Genomic DNA, 19,953 nt, shown 5'->3' on the forward strand with positions numbered 1-19,953 from the left:
GTGCCCACAGCGTGCGCAGGCTAAGCAGGGCCACCCCTTCCACATCATGCACTCCTGGTCCTTTGGCTCTGGGTTTGAGTCTCCCTTTGCAGCCCTGAGCCCCAGTGGAGAAAATTCTGCTCACCACTCCATCTGGCCAGAGGCCAACAACCCCACTGGTAGAGATCTATGCTGGTCACCCACAGAGTGCCATAGCCAGGCAGACAACACATGGAGACTGTGGCCACATCTGAACCTTGAATCAAGGATTTATTTGGCACAAAGATGGCAGTAACTGGGCCAAATTCAGTTTGACAGTCAATATTGTCCAGCAGCAAACCCTGGATGGGCAGAAAGATGAGGCCAAGCCTTCGTTCTGTCCCAGGTGCTCAGAAGATATTTGTGGAGTTGAAGACAAATGTATATGGGCATGGCGTGTGGGGTTTTGAGAAAATCTGTGTCTTTCCCCAATACGAAGGATATTCAACAACACATAGTTCAGTTCCTCTGAAGGCGTGTATTTCAGAGAGTTATCCCCTAGCTGACGGCCACACCACCACCCACATGTGGAATCCAGGGAGGAGCCAAGACCAAGGGGCTGGAAGGGTGGCCTCTTCCCCACGCTTGAGCACAAATTGCTCAGGCACCGCTGAAGGGGGTCCCTGGGTCTGATTTTCAGAGATACAGGGCTATGGGAGCTATGGGGTGACACAGTGGAAGAAAAAGAAGTACAGAAGACTCAAGGGCCCTTGACTTTACTGCCCGCTGCCAGAAAGTTGTAAGAGACATCTTCAGTGAGTTCATGACACCCTGAAATTGTGCAGTGAACAACTCGAGCAACTGTAAGCAGTGGCCCTACTGAACAGAGACCACGGAAAGGGAGTGGAGTTAGCCTGTGTGCCCATAGATTTATAGCTTTAATCAAACAGACTGGGAGCTACAGGGTCAGATTTCATCTGCAAACAGGAAGAACTTTCTCACTATCAGAGTTGTGATATCAGAAATCTGAATGGGCCATTGGGCTCTCAGGTGGTAATAAGTTTCCCATCACTGGAGGCTTTTTAAGCACAGGCTGAAAAACCACTTATAGGGAGTGAAGAGTATTTAATTTAACCCTCAAGAAACTGGGCCCTACAAGAACTCTGCCAACAGCTTCAGACAGTTTGGTATATAAATGAAGGGACCCTGAAGCAGACTTCTCCTGGGATCCAGAGTCCATCTCGAGGTGTCATAGCCTCCAGGGAGTGGGCTGAGATGTAGAGGCTGGGCCTTTTTGCAAAGAGTAGATTCAGTTTAAAAACATCCCTGTTCAGTGTCTGACTTAACCTCTCACAGGGGTTGTGCTTTGATGGTATTTGTCAGCTCCCTGCTGGCTCTAGACAACAGTGTGGCGAAGGAGACCCCGTGCTTGTGCCCATGGGCAAGCTGCTTCTTTGGTTGGTCTTGATGGAGACAGCGCACGGTGAGGGCCTTGCTGGAGCAGAAGGTGCCCAGTCCACAGTCCCCAGTGGGTGGTGGAGGAGGTAGCCAGCAAACAGCACAGATTCTGCCCATCTCCCCAAAGCAGGTGCCACGACAGCCAGCAGGCCTGTGGAATTGCCTCTTCAAAGCTGGCTTGGCTCTGCCCAGCAATGCAGGCTGAGCCCATCCATCAGCTGTCCTACTGCCTGCCAGCGAGAGTCTCTGCTGGGCTTGCCCCGCCAGCCAGATTGGAAGCATCAAATGCAGGCCGACAGGGCTGGGGTTTGGAGGAGGCCCTCAGAGGAGCCTTCTGTGCCACAGTGATGGATGATGCCAACAGGGACGACATTCCGGGGATTTTGATTCCGTTCCACACATCTGGCAAGCTCCTTAACCAGAGCAGCTGCAAAGCTCCCATCGCAGGAACTCTGAGCATTTTCTGAGAGACCCCAAACATGGGCTGAGTTAATCCTGGTCAAGGGACCCAGAGCATGTGCTTAAGAAGGTTTCCCAATGCATGCTACTTCCTGAAAGCTAAAACCCATGGAGTTTCATGAAACTCAAACCTATAAGAGGTTCCAGGGTTGTAAAAAGGCAAATAAGACTTGGAGTTAGGTAGACCTGGGTTATGATGTCATCTCACTTGGCCTTCATTTTTCCTTATCTGCAAAATAGGAATAATAATACCTATGCCATAGGGTTGCTTTAAGGTGAAGTAAGATTGTGGGCAATCACATTTATTTAGTTTAGTGTCTGATATACAGAAAATACTCAACACATTATAACCTATTATTAGGATAATTTGGCTTAACTCAGGATACTCTCATGATCCTTCCTGATAATTTCTAGAAACAGACTGAAAACGAGACAAACTCACAAGAATTTCTTTTTATTCCTGATAGAAAATTCTTGAACAGCTGCCCCTTTCTTTCCCAAAGCTCCTCCCTTTTCTATAGCCTAGAGAAAGTCACAAATAATCTATGTTTAAACCTGAACTGTTTTTCTACAGTCTACCAGTGGAACCAAAATTTATGTCAGACAGTTGTGCCTCTCTACCCAGGAAAATATGTGGATGAGTTTCTAGATCTCTACAGAGCTCATCAGGTATTTTCTTTGCCAAGTACATTTGACCCATTTCTCACACAGTTTCTTACTGAAATTCCCTATTTGCTCTGCTTTAAGCAGACTCCATTTTTTTAGCCAACAAAGCTGCATGCAGGCCAATCAGAAAGCAGAAAGGCTTAGCCACTAAGGGAAAAATAAATTTGTCAATCACATACATTAACTACAGGTAGGGCTTTGTGCTGGGCACTCTGGGGTTAAAAGAGGAATGGAAATGGCCCTTCCTCTTAAGAAACTAACTATCTAGTTGGAGGAAACGAATAAGATAGACCAAATACCCAAGAGAGGTGCCATCTGAGATCTAGCTATGACACTTAAAACTCTCCAGCCAACTGGGCCACAGAGGAATGCTCTTGTATCTAAAATTCTTATCCCATTAGCAATCTAATATCAATCAAGCCCTGTGTGTCGGTTTGTTATTATTGCATAATACACTACCCCAAACTTAGTAGCTTAAACAACTGACCATGTATTTAGCTCACAATTCTTTGGGTTGACAATTTTGGCTGGGTTCAGCTGGGCAGTTCTTCCGGGCTGCATTGGGCTCAGTTGATCTTGACTGGGCTTGCTCATGTGTCTGCAGAAGCTGGCAGATTGGCTGGCCTCTTATCTTGCTGAATATTGGCTGGGCTTTCTTATATGTCTGAAGCCTCAGCTTGGACCACTAGGCCAGCTGTTGTCCACATGTTCTCATACGCTCTTGCAGAATAGGTCAAACTGTTCACATGGCAGTCATGTGTGTCCAGGAGTGGGAGAGATAGAGAGAGTCAAGAGAGAACAAGACTTCTTGAGGCCCAGGCTCTGAGCTGGCACACCATCCTTCCATCACACATGCTACTGGCCAAAGCATGTCCTAAGGCCAACCCAGAACCAAGGGGCAGGGAAACTGACTCCATCTCTTGGTGGGAGAAACTGAAATGTCACATTGCAAAGGGTGTGGGTGCAGGGAGGGGTGGAGAATCAAGGGCTATTTTTGTCATCAGATTGGCTCATACTGAAGCAGAGTTCCACTGTGGAACTTGAGGGCGCCAGGCCTAGACTTGGTCACTTCTAGCTCCCTCACCTCTTCACTACTCTTTAATCCCCTTCCTTAGCTGGCTTTCATCCTCCACCCAACCTTGGCTGGAGGCTTCCTTGAGGACAAGGCCACATCCTACTCTTATTTGTATAACTCTCCACCATTCCCAATGCCATCCTGCACCTGGCATAACACTTGGTCCATTGTAGGTTCACAAGACAAGTTACATATGCAGACAATAGGATTAAGTGCCAACATAATGGGAAAGACAAAATAAGGTTTAATCCTGGAAGTGGAGAAACCCTCCCAGATGATGCTCCTATAAAGCACCTTCAAATCACATGGCAGCCTATCCCAAATGGAAAGGATCTTGGTGACTTTCCTTGCACAACCACCAGCTGGATGGCTTCTTCCACCCTGGCTACCTGGGGCCACTGAGCTCTGCTCGTTCTATCCATCTTGACTGAGGCCCATGGGCCCTAGAGAATAGGAAGCCTTTCTTAGCAGGAATATGATTCAAAGCCTATGTGTTTTATTTCTTCTTTGCCTTCACTGAGAGGTAAGCAGACCTTGTTAACAGGTCTGGATTCAAGTCAAAATCCTCTAACAGACATTTCATTCATCCCTCGTCACCTGGAAAAGTCGCACCATACCATCTACATCAGAATCTTCCCCATTTCTAAATATCTGCAAAAGAAGTAATTCTTAATGGCCTTGCCAAGATTAGCTGGTCTGACTGCCAACCTGTGGGAGAGATGGGAGAAATTACAGAAGCAATCTGAAGGGCATTTATCTATAAACACCTGTTGGAAAAACAAAAATAAATTCTTCAAAGAAAAAGAAATAACTAAGCAATGCAATCAGCTCATTACCAAACCCCATTGTCTCTCCTAAATGTCAGTTTGAAATCCTTCATGTCAAACTCAGAAAAACTTTTTTTTTTCTCACTTTCTCCCTCTCTTTCTCTGCTTTATCATGCTAGATGGAGGAAAACTTTATATGCTCTAGGAAGACAATGGCCTTATCTTCAACCAGGATCCTCAGCCCTAAAAAGGTGGCCTCCCCCGGGAGCATTTTCATAGTTGGGAAAAGCAGTTCGGGAGAAATAATGAGCAAGCCAAGGGAGTCTTGACTTGACACTGTGATAAATGAGGTGAAACTTTGGCAAGAAACCAGAGTTGGCGTATTCAAAAAAGAAATAAAAAGCTAGTTCCATTTTAATGGGAAATATAAAACAGCCATTGTGCAAAAGTCGATTTTTCAAAAGCCAGAGAGATAAAGACTCTAACAGAATGACTGAGAGACGAGTAAGATAATGTGGTTGATAATCAGGCTTAGGTAAAGTGCCATCCTCCAAGCCATCAGCTGGCTCCGTAGGAGTGCCTTTTCAAGTCAGCTATCTGCATTTGCTCCCGCCTCATTATCATATGCATCTCTGGACAGCTTCCTTGCAGCTTCAGCTTGCCGACTTGCCATACTCCCATCGGCTGGAGAGAGCAAAGTCAACCTGACTTTCTTCAAATCCCAAACTTCCACAGACCTACCAGCCACAGAGCTACCAGGATCTCCCTGCCAAGGCCCCAGAGAGCAAAGAGCTTGAGTCCAGCCAACCTTACACATACCTGTTTTTTTTTTTTCCCAGTGACCAGTCTAGTGTGAGGTTTACAACTATAGGCAAGATCCATGAACTTTTATAAGATTATCCTTGGGAAATTCCTAATGAGCAGGCTGGATAGTCAATGGGGATGGTGGGACACATTTTCCCAAGGGTAAGTGTGGGAGTATCCAAGGCAATGTAAGGCACCAGTTGAAACGGTTGAGTGCTACAGTTGAGCTAGTGAGATTTAGGGGTTGTATGGAGACAAACTGCCATAGTTCATATCCTGCCCTTTAGTAGCTATGTGACCTTGGCCGAGTTACTCAATCTCTGTCAGCCTCAGGTTTCTCAACTTACAGTGAACGATACACCTCCTAGATTTTTATGAAGATGAAGTTAGATGGTGCATATAAAGTGCTTAGCACAGGTCCTGGTACATAATAAAGGCTCAATAAATGTTATCTGTTAAAATGACTCTGTAGATAATGCTTGGCCATGACCAAAAGGAAAATGATGAGTTTTCTTTGATTTCATTCAGCTTGGTGACTAATGAAGTCCCATCAAGAAATATTATCCACAGGATAAGGCAACCAGGCACTCAAGTATAGTGTGATCTGACCCCGGGCAGACCCCATGTAGGACCCTGTAGACGTGCTAGGTCCCAATCCTCTTCCTGCTGTTCAAAGATGAGAAAACCAAGACTTGATAATACAGTTGGCTTACCTAAGGTCAAGGGAGTAGAAAGCTGGGACTTGGCTCCTTCTCTTCACTTCCAATCAGCTGCTCATGACCCTGCTAATTGTCAACACTACCTTGCCGGGTCATAGCATCCCCCAAATGAAAAGATGCAAAGCCTGAGCCCTCCTTTCCACTCCCCTCACTGTGCAGAGCTGGAGAGACACGATTCCTCCTGCAGGACTTTGAATTCTTTGGGGAAAAGGTGTCCAACTAAATAAAATGCTGACCTATTTGAGTGTAATGATTAGGATTTCTTCTGTCCTGTTACCACCCCTGCAGACTGGACCCCTGACCAGTATGACTACAGCTACGAGGATTATAATCAGGAAGAGAACACCAGTAGCACACTTACCCACCCTGAGAATCCTGACTGGTACTACACTGAGGACCAAGCCGGTAGGTACCAAATCTCTTTCAGGGACTCTCCTGGGAGAAGGTCAGAGGGGAGTGTATGTGGGACCACATGCAAGGGCCTCTCTCTCCTCCTCTCCTCTCTGGCCAGCATTGTGAAATAGCTATGGAAGAAATTATTTGGACTGGCTTTTTTTTCTGTTAGATTCATATGCTATGAGGACTGGGGAGGTTCTTAGAGACCATCTCCCCTACCCTCAAATGACAGATGAGGTAAGTGAGGCTGAGAGGAGCTGACTTGGCCAAGGTCATGTAGCAAGTTAATGCAGTATTGTCCAGGTTTCCTGATGCTGTGAATAGCAGCTGTGTTCAAAATCATTCCCTTAGCTTAGATTACAGGTCAGACCCTAAGGATGCAGGAAGTCCATGTCAGCCTTCAGCACCAGACTGTAGCATGTACACATTCAGCTTTGGGAATTTCCTTCCCTCCTGCCTTTGCCAGGACTTGTCCTTCCCTTTCACTTTTTTCTTTCTCCCTTCACTCCTTAGAAGCTTTCCACAGTTGTTAGATTGTGTGTGTGTGTGTGCATATGTGTGGGTGTGTATTCACACACATGTGCTCCTACCACACTTGTTTTTGTTTTCATGGCTTCTTAACCCAAGCAATGGGACAGAAAAGAAAATAAGAAGCTGGGTCCAAGCAACGCCATGTGGCTAAACCAGGAGAAGGAATGGAAAGCACTTAGCAGCTGGAATAAAAGCTGTGTAACTGTGCAAAGTGGCCTGGAAGGCAGGGCCAAGATACAGGGCATGGGGGAACATCAGAAGGGACCATCAAAACAAGAGCAGGGCCCAGGGATCCTAGTTCCTGAACCAAAGAACAATGTGTGTGAACAGAAGGATAAAGAATTCCCCAAGGGAAGATCCATTCAGACAACCATGAAAAGCCACAGGCACAGATGAAATATGACAAAATCTAACTGAACAAGTAGTTGAAGAAAGATGAAGGCCACTGGGTCATTTCCTCCTCGCCGCCAATTCTTCTGTCACCCTCTTGCCTTTGGTCTTCTCTCCTGATGTTCAGAAAGCTTGCGTTTCATTAGGGGTGGGTTTTCTTTCCCCACTCCTGACCTCCACCCCTGGGCACTGGAAGTAGGGGAGGTCTTCAGGCTTGTGAAATACCTTCAGCATCAGAGACAGACCCTGTGGCACTCCCAGCAAGACTGGGAGGAGAAAAACACTGATGAGGGAAAAGGGGAGTTTCTCAATGAGAAAGGCCCCGTCCAAAGCCAGGCCGAGGGGAGACAGTCGTGGTTCCTTCTCGCCTCTCCTCTCACTAACCTGAATCCCTCTCTCTGGTCAGGTGACTGCAGTTTTCCTTGCTGTTTAAGGACAACATATGTTTTCCTCCTTTCCCCAGTTTCTGGCTCGGTAGTCACTCTCTCATTTGGGGCAGGAGACTGAAATTTGATGAAAAAGTGGGGGGGCTTCTCACCTGCCTTTCCTTACCAACATTGCCTTCTTCCTGTGTGTCTTAGATCCGTGCCAGCCCAACCCCTGTGAACACGGTGGGGACTGCCTCGTCCATGGGAGCACCTTCACATGCAGCTGCCTGGCTCCTTTCTCTGGGAATAAGTGTCAGAAAGGTGAGTCCATCATCACTAGTCCACTCTTGCCTCTGAGTTAAACAAGAGGCAGTCCTTTCTGTGTGAGAAAGCACTGCGTGATGCCATGGAAAGGATTATAACTGCAATACTGTATCATGCATAGTGGATTCCTCTGCATGGTCCCAGGCAGCCTCTCACTGGATCCTCACCCCTGCACTCTGAGATGGAACTAGTACCTCCATTCTCCAGATGGGAAGATTGAGGCTGAGAGGGGATAAGGGCTGGACTCTAACCAAGATGTAGCCCAAACTCAGGACTTTGTGCTTAGAGTGTTTAGTCTAACTGCAACAGGTCAATGTTGTCCTCAAATGGGAGAGCAGGGAGGATCTCAGGGCACATGAGACCCAACCCAGTTAGAGAAAGGGAACCCAGAGAGTGGGGGCATTTTATCAAGGTCACACAGCTAGCTAGGTGTAGAGCAGAAATTAGAGCCCTCGTGCCTGACTTCTGGCCCATGCTCATTCATTCTGCCATCCTCACTGTGTCTGCTGCTAGTGAACTCTTGTGGGCATAACATGAGGCAGTGGAATAAAGCATCAGGAACAGGACTTCTCGGGGCTAATTTTACCCCTAGAGAAAACCTGGATTTGGGCTTCTCTAGCAACCATCTTACTTGGTGGAGGGCAAGGGGGGCCTTAGGTATCAGTACGGCTTTGTGGTTGACTTCTTCCCTCGGTGCCCCTTCACTTATTCTTTTCATGTTCAATCCTGCAATTTCTTCAATAAATTTTTCAGGATGGTTGAGAATATCGAGTGTAAACACAGTGTCTGGGCTCACTCCTCAACTTCTCAGAAAAGTGACAAAACTGTAAATGCACTCTGAAGTTAGCTAGAAAATGGAGAGACTAAAATTGCAGCTCTGTTTGGTGAAGGTGTAACAATTATCAAAGTTTTTTTTATTAAAATAGAAAAATTAAGACTATGGGCATGGGAAGCAATGTGGGAGACAATCCTCCATGACCCAAAAATTAGACAGAAGCCTTGTCCTGGCATAGCCTAGTGTTTCCGGACCACGGACAAGGCTACAGACACTGTCAGTCACCCCACTCCCAAACATTGTATTGTACATGCATCCCTCTAAGGAAAATGTGCCCCAAATAATATCTTGTGTTATGGATCTCCTACAGTGCAAAATACGTGCAAGGACAACCCATGTGGCCGGGGCCAATGTCTCATTACCCAGAGTCCTCCCTACTACCACTGTGTCTGTAAACACCCTTACACAGGTCCCAGCTGCTCCCAAGGTAAGTGGTGGAGGCCCCTTCGACGCTAGACTCTCTGTGCCCTATCTTGTACCTGCACCCTTCTGCATGGAAGGCCAGATGCATCTGATGTTTTTGTGGCAGGCACCCAAGATAGTCCTTTTCCCTAGGGTTTCTAAAGATTCATTATCCCTGGATTGACTCCATCCAGTGGGAATTGACTGGTCTGTGTCCCTTCCCATCCAAAAAGAATCATCTTGAAACTCACTTCTTCCAGGAAGTAGACCCTGATCTATTCCTGAGAGGGACCAAGTAGGGGAATAAATACATATCGAGTCCCAGCTGTGAGGCAGGCATTGTCTCCGGAAATTTACGTTCTCTTTTGCTTTCTCCAAAGACACCTCAAGGAAGAGCTTTACAGATGAAGAACCTGAAATGTAGACAGGTTAACTCATTTGCTCATGGCCACATGGGTATCAGCAGGCAGAGCTCTACCTAGCTCAGATGAGGCCCAGCACTCCTGCTCCGTCCATGCTTCTTTGTTTCCTTACTGAGTGACCCATCTACTTATGCAGTTAGGCATGGCCTCCAGCCAGATTGCTTCGTCCATATTTGCTTAAGTTCTTAAGGCTTCTGTGTACACTTATTAGAGTGTCAGTGGATCTGTCTTTCCCATCTGGTGACCCATCTTTCGTGAAAGGATGGACACCAGTAGAATGCCACCAATGTCTCCTTGTCATCTCAACCATGGGCTGCAACTCCTTCTGAAGAGCCTTCCTGGCCCCGTTCCTGTGTTCACAGTGATTCCTGTATGCAGGCCAAACCCCTGCCAGAATGGGGCTACCTGCTCCCGGCATAAGCGGAGATCCAAGTTCACCTGTGCCTGTCTTGACCAGTTCAAGGGGAAATTCTGTGAAATAGGTATGGGTCTCTGCCACCATCAGGGCCACAACTGAGGCCTCTGGAACCCTTTTCTCTCTGGGTTTTTTTGCCAGAATGTGGTTCAAATCAAGTTTCCCAAACTCTGTTATTGCCTCAGCCTTCTCACCTAAGGGGATAGGGCGTGTCTGGCTTCCTGTAAAGAAAGTAATAAACTGGGGTGTAGTGCAGGCAAGTCAAACCACCTGGGCATCCCTAGGCCTTAGCCCACCTTCCATCAGTTCTTGTGTGAGCCAGAATTAAAGGACTAAGCTCCCACACCCTACAACCACTATATTTCATGTTTTAAGCAGGATTAAATGTGGGACATTCAACACTTTTTTTTTTCTGAAATTCGTGGTGAAATCTCAGGGTGATAAATATGCAGGTCCAGTTCTCTCACCACTTCACATACCCACCAAACCCTTTTTGGGAGCAGCATGCCAATGGCTGTTGGTTCTCACATTGTTACCTGCTCTCTCGGAGGTTCTGATGACTGCTATGTTGGCGATGGCTACTCTTACCGAGGGAAAATGAATAGGACAGTCAACCAGCATGCATGCCTTTACTGGAACTCCCACCTCCTCTTGCAGGAGAATTACAACATGTTTATGGAGGACGCTGAGACCCATGGGATTGGGGAGCACAATTTCTGCAGGTAACACTTACCTTATTTATGCTCAGTTGATTTTGGTCACTTATTTTAAAACAGATCATTGAAATTCATCAGCCTCCTTTCTAGGAAGATTTTCTTACTCAGGAAGGCAATGTTATGCTGCTGTAGTAAACAACTGCCAAATCTCAGTGGCTCAAATACATCAAAGTCTATTTCTGGGCCGGTTGCTGTGGTTCATGCCTGTAATCCTAGCACTTTCAGAGGCTGACGCAGGCAGATTGCTTGAGCCCAGGAGTTCAAGGCCAGCCTGAGCAAAATAGCAAAACCCCATCTCTACCCAAAAAAAAAAAAAAGAAAATAGCTGAATGTGGTGGTCAGCACCTGCAGCCCCAGCTAATCAGGAGGCTGAGATGGGAGGATCATCTGAACCCAGGAGGTCGAGGCTGCAGTGAGCCACTGCACTCCAGCCTGGGTGACAGAATGAGACCCTGTCTCAAAAAAAGAAAAAAAAAAGAAAAAATGTCTATTTCTTACTAATGTTCCATGTGTCATGTGGGTTGTTGGTGATGATGGCAGGGAATTCAGCTCCACGGGCTTACTCAAATACTCAGGATCTGCAAGAAGAGACTGGGAAATGAAGCATGAGTTTTTCTCTACCTCAACCTAGAAGGGACACATCCTCTCCCCACGCATACTTTGTTGGTCAGAAATAATCACATGAGCCCACGTAACTTCTAGGCAGAGATGGAGAAGAGCAAGTAGAATGTCTGTTGAAGGTGACGGTCTCTGGCCCAAGGATGTTCAGGCTTTCCCATGTGAGAGTAATGCCCCCACCCTCCCTGGTGGTGATCTAGTTTCCTTCTTCCTTTTCTGCTGCCTCCAGGCCACTCTGTTGGCTTCCTGCCACTACCCTTTGTCTGGCCAAGGCCAATGAGTCAGAAGAGTTGCAGATTAGGGTGAGGGGGTCTTTGTATGGCTTTGATCTGGCTTCATAAATGAGGATTTTTTCTTGTTTGTTTTTGTTTTTGTTTTTTTGAGATGGAGTCTCGCTCTGTCACCCAGGCTAGAGTGCAGTGGCACCATCTCAGCTCACTGCAACCTCTGCCTCTCAGGTTCAAGTGATTCTCCTGCCTCAGCCTTCCAAGTAGCTGGGATTACAGGTGCGCACCACCACACCCGGCTAATTTTTGTATTTTTAGTAGAGATGGGTTTCACCATCTTGGCCAGCCTGGTCTCCAACTCCTGACCTCATGATCCACCTGCCTTGGCCTCCCAAAGTGCTGGGATTACAGGCGTGAGCCACTGCACCCGGCCATGAAGATTTTTTTTTTTCACAAAACACTAGTACTTTCCACTTGCACTCACCTTGAGCTGTTCCCTTGGTGGAGCTGTCTTCGGTGGCAGAGGGGAGGGGGGCCTCTTGGCAGCCTTTCTCAGAGGACTCCCATGCATAGAATTCAAAGGCTCAGGCAGAGGAACCCAACTCTCTCCATGTTTATGTGATGATTTTACTCTCCTGATATAGAAAGGTCTTCATCAGGGATCTCATTTCTTTTCCTACAAATAATTTGATATGTCCTGTGGATCTGGCGTGAGACTTGGGACGGCTTCCTTGTCCTTGAGATTTTCCTCTAGAAGACAAGGTTTTGCCAAAAAAATACTATAAACTCCCATCTGTGCTAAGGTTTTGTAACCTGTTGGAGGATTCAAAGAAATGTGGTCCCAGGGGGAGCACAAGAGTCTGGCACCTTCTTATCCAAAGGTTCTTTAATAAGATCCAGTGTGTTCACCAAGCCTTGACTCTGAGTTGTTTTGTTTTGTGTTTTAGAAACCCAGATGCGGATGAAAAGCCCTGGTGCTTTATTAAAGTTACCAATGACAAGGTGAAATGGGAATACTGTGATGTCTCAGCCTGCTCAGCCCAAGGTAAAGGCCATGGCTGTTCAGAAGCCCAGGGGGTGGGGGGGATGGAGATTTGTAGGGAGATGTCCCTGGCACCTGGTCCCTCCCTCACCCCGTTCTTCCTCCACACCTGCTTTACCAATTCCCATCCCAGTGCCAGCCCAACTGCCCAACTGTCTGCACCCACCAGGATGCCAAGCAGTTCTGGATACCTTTGTGGGTTTAGGTCAGGTAGTCCAACTCTAAACTCATGGTTTCTGACTCCAAATCAGTGCCCTCAACAGATATTTACCCATCTCTTGCTGTGGGCCCTGGGTGTGCAGTGGTGATCAAACTGGCTGGGCTCCCATAGCCTCTTAGGATGCAAAGCATTCAAATTCCAGCCTCGCAGTCTTCCTGGCCATCTGTCCTGGCCCCACTCTGTGCCCACATCTGGAACAATGTACCCTTTCACCCTGACCAGTGGGATTCCCTCCCTGAGCAGTTTCACATATGTGCCTTTGATCTTATGGTCACTTCTGTCTATAACACTCCATCCCATATCTGTTCTTGTCTATATACAACTATTCTTTGAGAACCAACTCAAATATCCCCTCCTCCAGGAAGTCCTCCTTGATTTCTCAAGTAAAATGTTATCTCTGCCTCCTTATAAATCCTAAGGAACGGGACAAGTCACCACCTGTACAACATTTACTGCTCACTCCTTTTGTATCACAGTCATCTGTGCAAATGGTTTATCTCACCTATTCTAGTTCATCTGAATATCCTCCCCTCTACCCTGAAAAAGCCTCCACAATTGTAAGTGTGCACTAATAATGAAAGATGCATTGATGATGCACGCTTATAATTGTGGGAGCTTTGTCAAGGTAGAGTACATACCCAGTGATGGATTTGTATATTTACATAAACATAATGTGTGTGTGGTGTGTGTCCATGTCAATCTTAGGAGTCACACACTTTGAAATGGAAGAAAAAAAATCTACATTGTTAATTCTATAGACTTGCTTTATGTTACGCAATGTATTCAACAAATATCAACTGTGCACGTACTGCATGCCCACCCTGTCTGCACCGGTGCAGTCTCTCAGCTCTGGACCCCTGCTCAGCTGTTGGGCTCAGAGTCATACCTCTGCCTGAGCCCTGCTGAGGAACTGGAGGGAGGCTGAGTAGCACAATTTGTCTTTCTTGTGTCCCACAGACGTTGCCTACACGGAGGAAAGCCCCACTGAGCCATCAGCCAAGTTTCTGGGGTTTGACTCCTGCGGAAAGACTGAGATAGCAGAGAGGAAGATCAAGAGAGTCTATGGAGGCTTTAAGAGCACGGCGGGCAAGCACCCATGGCAGGCGTCCCTCCAGTCCTCACTGCCTCTGACAGTCTCCATGCCCCAGGGCCACTTCTGTGGGGGGGCGCTGATCCACCCCTGCTGGGTGCTCACTGCTGCCCACTGCACCGAGTAGGTGCCGGCTGGGAGCAGGGACCAGGGTGGCTTGAGTGCCTGGGGGTGCTCTCCCCTTCCCCTCTGAGCAGCGTCTTGGTAGTTCTGTCAGGATTAGGGGGTCTGATCTGTTCAAGGGCAAAAGAAGGGCTCCTGAAAGCCAGAGGGAAAATAGCTACCATGTCTGGAATGCTTACCATGGGCACTGCATTTATTATATGACATTTAATCCTCAAAGCTGTCTGCTGGAAGACAAGCTGAGGAAGGTCAGGGATTTTTATCTGTTTTATTAATTGTGGGATCTCCAGTGTCTTGAGCATGCCTTTGTACGTAGCAAGTGCTGAGTAAATATTTGGGGAGGAAAAGAGTTTATTGTTATTCCGTTTTTGTAAGTGAGGATCTTGAATCTCGGGATTCTTCCTTTACCTTGCCTGAAGTCGTATGGAAAGTTAAGTGGACAAGTAAGATGGAAACCCCATTCTATCTGCTTCTTTGACTTCTTTTGTCCTGCCCTGAACAGAGGAAAGCATGCTCCTCTGTCTGACGCCATCACCAATGACCCTTCTGAGTCAGGTGTCTTCATCCATGCCTCTTGTGTGCCTTAAAGAAGCAAGTAACTTCTGGGGAGCTGAAGAGTCACCCCCTCTTCTGAGCTCCCTATGCTCATGGTCAAGGCTGGTCCAACAAAGTCTGGGTTTTGGAGGTGGCCATGAAGGTCCTCCAGTTCACCTTATAGTAAATGATTTCTCTGGGATTCTAGGAAGTGCTCCTCAAGAGAGGTCAAGCAGGCAAACATTAGCACCTGCCAATGGATTTTAGAAGATTGGTTCAAGATGGCAATGGCTGTTTCTTTGGAAGGCCTAGGGAGAATGGGAGCTCCCCCATAAGAAGTGGGTAAAAGTTATAGCTTATATCTGGAGCTTGCTTCTGTTAATAAAGCACTTCCCTTACATAATCTTATTTGGACCCCACCACAGCAGAGTTCTGTGAGTGAGACGAGGGTTCAGATGAGGAGGCTGAGTCTGAAGAAGGTCAGATTTGCCAAAGGCCACACAGCTGAGCAGAAACAGAGCCTTCCTGACAATCTCATTTTCCCTTGCAGCATAAAAACCAGACATCTAAAGGTGGTGCTAGGGGACCAGGACCTGAAGAAAGAAGAATTTCATGAGCAGAGCTTTAGGGTGGAGAAGATATTCAAGTACAGCCACTACAATGAAAGAGATGAGATTCCCCACAATGATATTGGCAAGTTCCTCTTTTGTGGCTGTCCTGAGGGTCTTGTCCTGGGTAGATTTCTCTGTGACCAGAAAGCTGAAGTGTGGTTCTAGAAGGTGCTCTTGATTGTTTTTGGTCCCTGTGGACCCTGTGAGGTAGGGCATGTATTCCAGGGATTTTCAGTGTTTGAGGGTATGTGTAAATGTAGATAAATGGGCATATGCTCTTAAACTGAGGGGAAGCAATGCTAGCATTGTGCTATGGAATACGCTTGGCCTGGAATCCCGGCTTCCCAACTTTCTCACCAGGAGCCAGCTCACCTCCCTGAGCCCTCTCTTCTCTTCTATGAAATGGAAACACTGATGCACAACTCTCAGCTTCCTATGTGTCAGGTGACACAATGTGCTTGCAGGCATGCCTGGCCCCTAGCCCCTGGCAGGTGCTCCAGTGCAAATGCAATGACGTTCCTAGCTACCAGCTGCTCAGTTCTGTACCCTGTTTCCCTTTTCATGAGACCCCCCCCCCCACCTCTCTCTCCTTCCTCAATAGCTTTTTTCCCCTCTAACAGCCTGTTTCTTAAAAAATGGATTAGAAATGACTTCAAAGTCAATTATTATTTCTTGATATGACTCTCGCCCTGAAGTGCTACTCCTTCCCGGGTGGAAGTTCAAAATGTGAAATGACCGTGGAAGAAGATTTTCAGGCATGGCGGGGGCGGGTGGGGCTTTGCTGTGGCCACCTTCCCGAGCAAGTTGAAGCTGGTGCTTCTCTGACAAAGAGGTGACATTGCACCCATTTTCTACCTCTCTCTCCACCTAGCATTGCTCAAGTTAAAGCCAGTGGATGGTCACTGTGCTCTGGAATCCAAATACGTGAAGACCGTGTGCTTGCCTGATGGGTCCTTTCCCTCTGGGAGTGAGTGCCACATCTCTGGCTGGGGTGTTACAGAAACAGGTGAGTCGGCCATGCACTCTCCCATGACTTAGGTGAACTACATCAACCAGAGAAGAAAGGCCAAGCTCAGCTGCCCTTTTGAAGTTGAAATGAGTATCATGTTCAAAATGCATCAACCAAAGAAAGCATCTGCCTCATTGAACAAGCTCTGGTTAAATTCCTCCACCTGCAGGGAACCTTCCCTGAGTTTCTCTGATCTCCATATCTGTCCCTGGCCCTACTCCTAAATACTTGAATTTTACCAAGCATTGACCGTGCATTTATGGAGATCTTGCTCCTTTCCTCAGTAGATTGGAAAGAGGAAAGATCATGGATTTTTGAGTCAGACAGACTGGTATTCAATTCTTGACTTTGTCACTTGAACAACTGAGTTTTAGTTTCTCAGTAATCATACTTACTTCCTAGGTTTGCAAGCATGATCACAGGGGATGATAGAATTCTACAGAGATATTCATTAAGTCAGCCCTTAGAAGATGGGGGTCAGGTCCCATTCATCTCTGTCTGTCTCAGAGTACTTTGCTCGGGGTTCTCCACACAGTAGACATTCTATAAAATTGTGTTAAATCCAGCTGTTGATTTGTCTTTAGGATTTGGTCTTATTTTTAAAAGTAACCAAAGGATTACTTTCCTCATAGTACTGGCACCATTATACCCTCTACTACAAAAAAAAAAAAAATTCAGAAGGGTATTTCATGTCTTTCCCAAATACTCAAAATATATTTCTCTTCCTTCCCAAATCTTGTCCTTAATAATGAATATCGAGAATCACAATAAATAAGTCTGCAGAAATTCCATATATTTGAACAGAGTGAAATGTAATATACAACTTTGAGTCTTTTGAGAAAGATGTCTGGCTAATTGGATTTAGGGTCAGCCAGTAAACTCATTTTACAGCCATTTTCATTGTAGTCCATCTGAACTTGTCAACCTCTATTCTGCTCAATATGGTCTGGTCAGCATGGTGAGGTCTCAGATGGGAATCTTTTGGAGTCTCAGGTTAGAATTATTTTGCTTTTCATAAACAGGCCTCTAAGACTTTATGTTCAAAGCCAATGACATGTTTTGATTGATGTCATTATCTTTACAGGGGAAAATGCCTGCTCTAGGAAGCAGGTAGCCTACTGCACAGGGCACTTCATCCATCCATCCATCCATCCATCCATCCATCCATCCATCCATCCATTCATTCACTAAGAATTGTGCCAGCCCTTTTGTTAGGCCTTGGGTATTTTAAAATGGTTAAGATAGCATCTATTTCCTCCTGAACCTCATGGCCTAGTTGGGGAAAGAGAGGAGGGAATATACTATCTGGTCCATCTATCACGACCAGCACAGGATTGCAGGTCTGCACTGGCATGGTGAAGGCTAAAGATGAGGCTTTTCTGCCCATATCCTGGAAAAACCCTTCCCTTCTGAGCTGAGAGTTGGTGGGCTTCTCCCTGACAATCTGGTTTCTGGTGGGGTTGGTGCCACCCTGGTCCCCACAGTAGTGACTCTTTTCTCTGCCCCTTCCCCACAGGAAAAGGGTCCCGCCAGCTCCTGGATGCCAAAGTCAAGCTGATCGCCAACGCTTTGTGCAACTCCCGCCGACTCTATGACCACATGATTGATGACAGTATGATCTGTGCGGGAAACCTTCAGAAACCTGGGCAAGATACCTGCCAGGTCAGAGACTCCAAGTGGTGCTTGCGGTAGGAAAGGCTAGCAGGATGTTTCACTAGGCAGAGGACCCTTAGAGCCCCGAGCTGGGAGCTAGGTTCAGAGGTCCACCTGTGGTAAAGCTAAGACACAGGTGAGCTGTGTCTGCCCCCTGGCCCCCTGGTGCATCTGCATCCACATCAACCCAGGATGACTCAGCGTAATGACCACAGAGGTCACATTGCCTGCATTGTCTAATTTAACTCTCACAACACACTGGTGAAGGCGATGTCATGATCACCATTTTACAGATGCTTAGAGAAGTTATCTTGGCCTATAGCAATTGGGTGGCCAGTGGCAGGGCTGGGATTTGAACAATACAGTCTGCAGGACACCAAAGGGGCTTGTGGCCTCAGTGTTGGGCAGTATTTCTGAGAATCCCAGTAAACAGGGAACTGTCCAGAAGACCAGTGGCTAGAAGGAGAAAGAAGAAGGCCTAGAGCTAGAGATTTCACAGTAATATTAACTCATCATTAGGACTCATGTGTGCGTGTGTGTGTGTGTTGTGGGGGGTGTTTTAGCCCTAGAAAACTAAGTATATCTGTAGCCTAGGGCCTTTCGGAACCCCAAGTTGCTGAGGCTTGTGACTCAAAGACACTGTTGCAGAGGGGAGAAGGTGGTGGCTCCATCAACCAATGCTAAAGTGACTTCGGGCCCTGCCCCAAGTCAAAGCCCATTCCCCATAGTCCCTTTATCTGTAGGGATCACATCACACAGGGTCCTTTCTAGAATCCCAGGAACACCTCCATTTAGAATTTTCTGACTGTTGTCCCCATAAGCTTTCTAACTGTCCTGGAAAACAGCATGCCAACATTCAAATCCCATCTCCTTGAGGGAGCCTCCCCGTACAAAGGAACCCACAATGATTTGCTGGCCTTGAACTCACTTTGGGATGGGACATCGAGGTTCCTCTCTCCAGGGTTTGTGGCTCTCCTGTGACTCTCTGTCTCTTCCCAACAAGCCAAGGATGTTCACATACTCAGAGGAGGGGCAAATGGGTGCAATTTGCCCTAAACTCCTTCCCAGAAGATGGTTAAGAAAACAGCTCATTCAGGCTGGGCATTGTGGCTCAAGCCTGTAATCTCAGCACTTTGGGAGGCTGAGGCAGGCAGATCACCTGAGGTCAGGAGTTCAAGATCAGCCTAGCCAACATGGTGAAACCCCATCTCTACTAAAAGAAAAATAAAAAAATTAGGTGGACATGGTGGCACATGCCTACTGTAGTCCCAGCTACTGGGGCTGAGGCAGGAGAATCACTTGGACCCAGGAAACGGAGGTTGCAGTGAGCCAAGAGGGTGTCACTGCACTCCAGCCTGGGCAACAAAGCGAGACCCTGTCCCAAAAAAAAAAAAACAAAAACAAAAACAAAACAACAGCAACAACAACAACAACAAAAAAAAAAAAAACAAAAAAAAAACTCTCATTCAATTCCCTAGATAATTGAATGATTTCACTTGCAGGCTTTGGAAACAAATAGTTGTGAACTTGAAACCTGGTTCTGTCTCTTACTGTATGACTTTTATCAATGATGAAAGCAATTCTTCAATCTCAGATGCCTAAGCTATAAAATGGAAATCTATCCATAAGATCACAAGGTCGTGGCTAAGTTTAAAAGAGAGAATTCATTTTAAAAAACCTGTCAGTTGTAGTGCTTAAGCAGTATTAAGTTTTCGAGAGCTATCATCCTCAATGTCTTCTTTTCCTCACCATCATCATCCTCGCCACCTTCCATGACGGTTTAATATGAACCAGGCACTGTTCTATATACTTTACAATCTTCACAAGAACCCTGGGGGATGGGGATCTATTGCTATCTATGGTTTACAGTGTGAGAAACTGAGGCCCGAGGTCACATGCCTGGCAGGTGGTAGGGCCTGGCTTGAAACCCAGGAGATCTAACCCCATAGACCATGCTAAGCACCTAGGCCACGCTGCCTTGGAGTCCCCATCCTCCTCCCCTGTGTGTGCTGAGGGCCCCTGAGAACTCACAGTCATAACATCTGCATCACTTAAGAGTTGGGAAGTGCAGCTGTGCGGCTCCTCTGTCAAGACCGCGTGGACTCAGGGACGGAGGACACT

General features: G+C 46.8%; 1 protein-coding gene across 1 annotated transcript in view; it reads left to right on the plus strand.

Moving 5' to 3' along the window:
• The window catches only part of HABP2 (hyaluronan binding protein 2), a 36,039-nt gene that overhangs the window by 15,174 nt on the left and 912 nt on the right, over positions 1-19,953 (plus strand). The window contains exons 3-12 of the mRNA XM_054436118.2: positions 6,195-6,311; positions 7,805-7,912; positions 9,061-9,177; positions 9,937-10,056; positions 10,540-10,711; positions 12,498-12,595; positions 13,770-14,025; positions 15,110-15,252; positions 16,042-16,176; positions 17,696-17,841. Coding sequence (XP_054292093.1) covers positions 6,195-6,311; positions 7,805-7,912; positions 9,061-9,177; positions 9,937-10,056; positions 10,540-10,711; positions 12,498-12,595; positions 13,770-14,025; positions 15,110-15,252; positions 16,042-16,176; positions 17,696-17,841 — 1,412 coding nt within the window. The remainder of the gene's footprint in view (positions 1-6,194; positions 6,312-7,804; positions 7,913-9,060; positions 9,178-9,936; positions 10,057-10,539; positions 10,712-12,497; positions 12,596-13,769; positions 14,026-15,109; positions 15,253-16,041; positions 16,177-17,695; positions 17,842-19,953) is intronic.

The sequence above is a fragment of the Pongo pygmaeus genome, chromosome 8 (assembly GCF_028885625.2).
Source record: "Pongo pygmaeus isolate AG05252 chromosome 8, NHGRI_mPonPyg2-v2.0_pri, whole genome shotgun sequence".
Taxonomy (NCBI): Eukaryota; Metazoa; Chordata; class Mammalia; order Primates; family Hominidae; genus Pongo; species Pongo pygmaeus.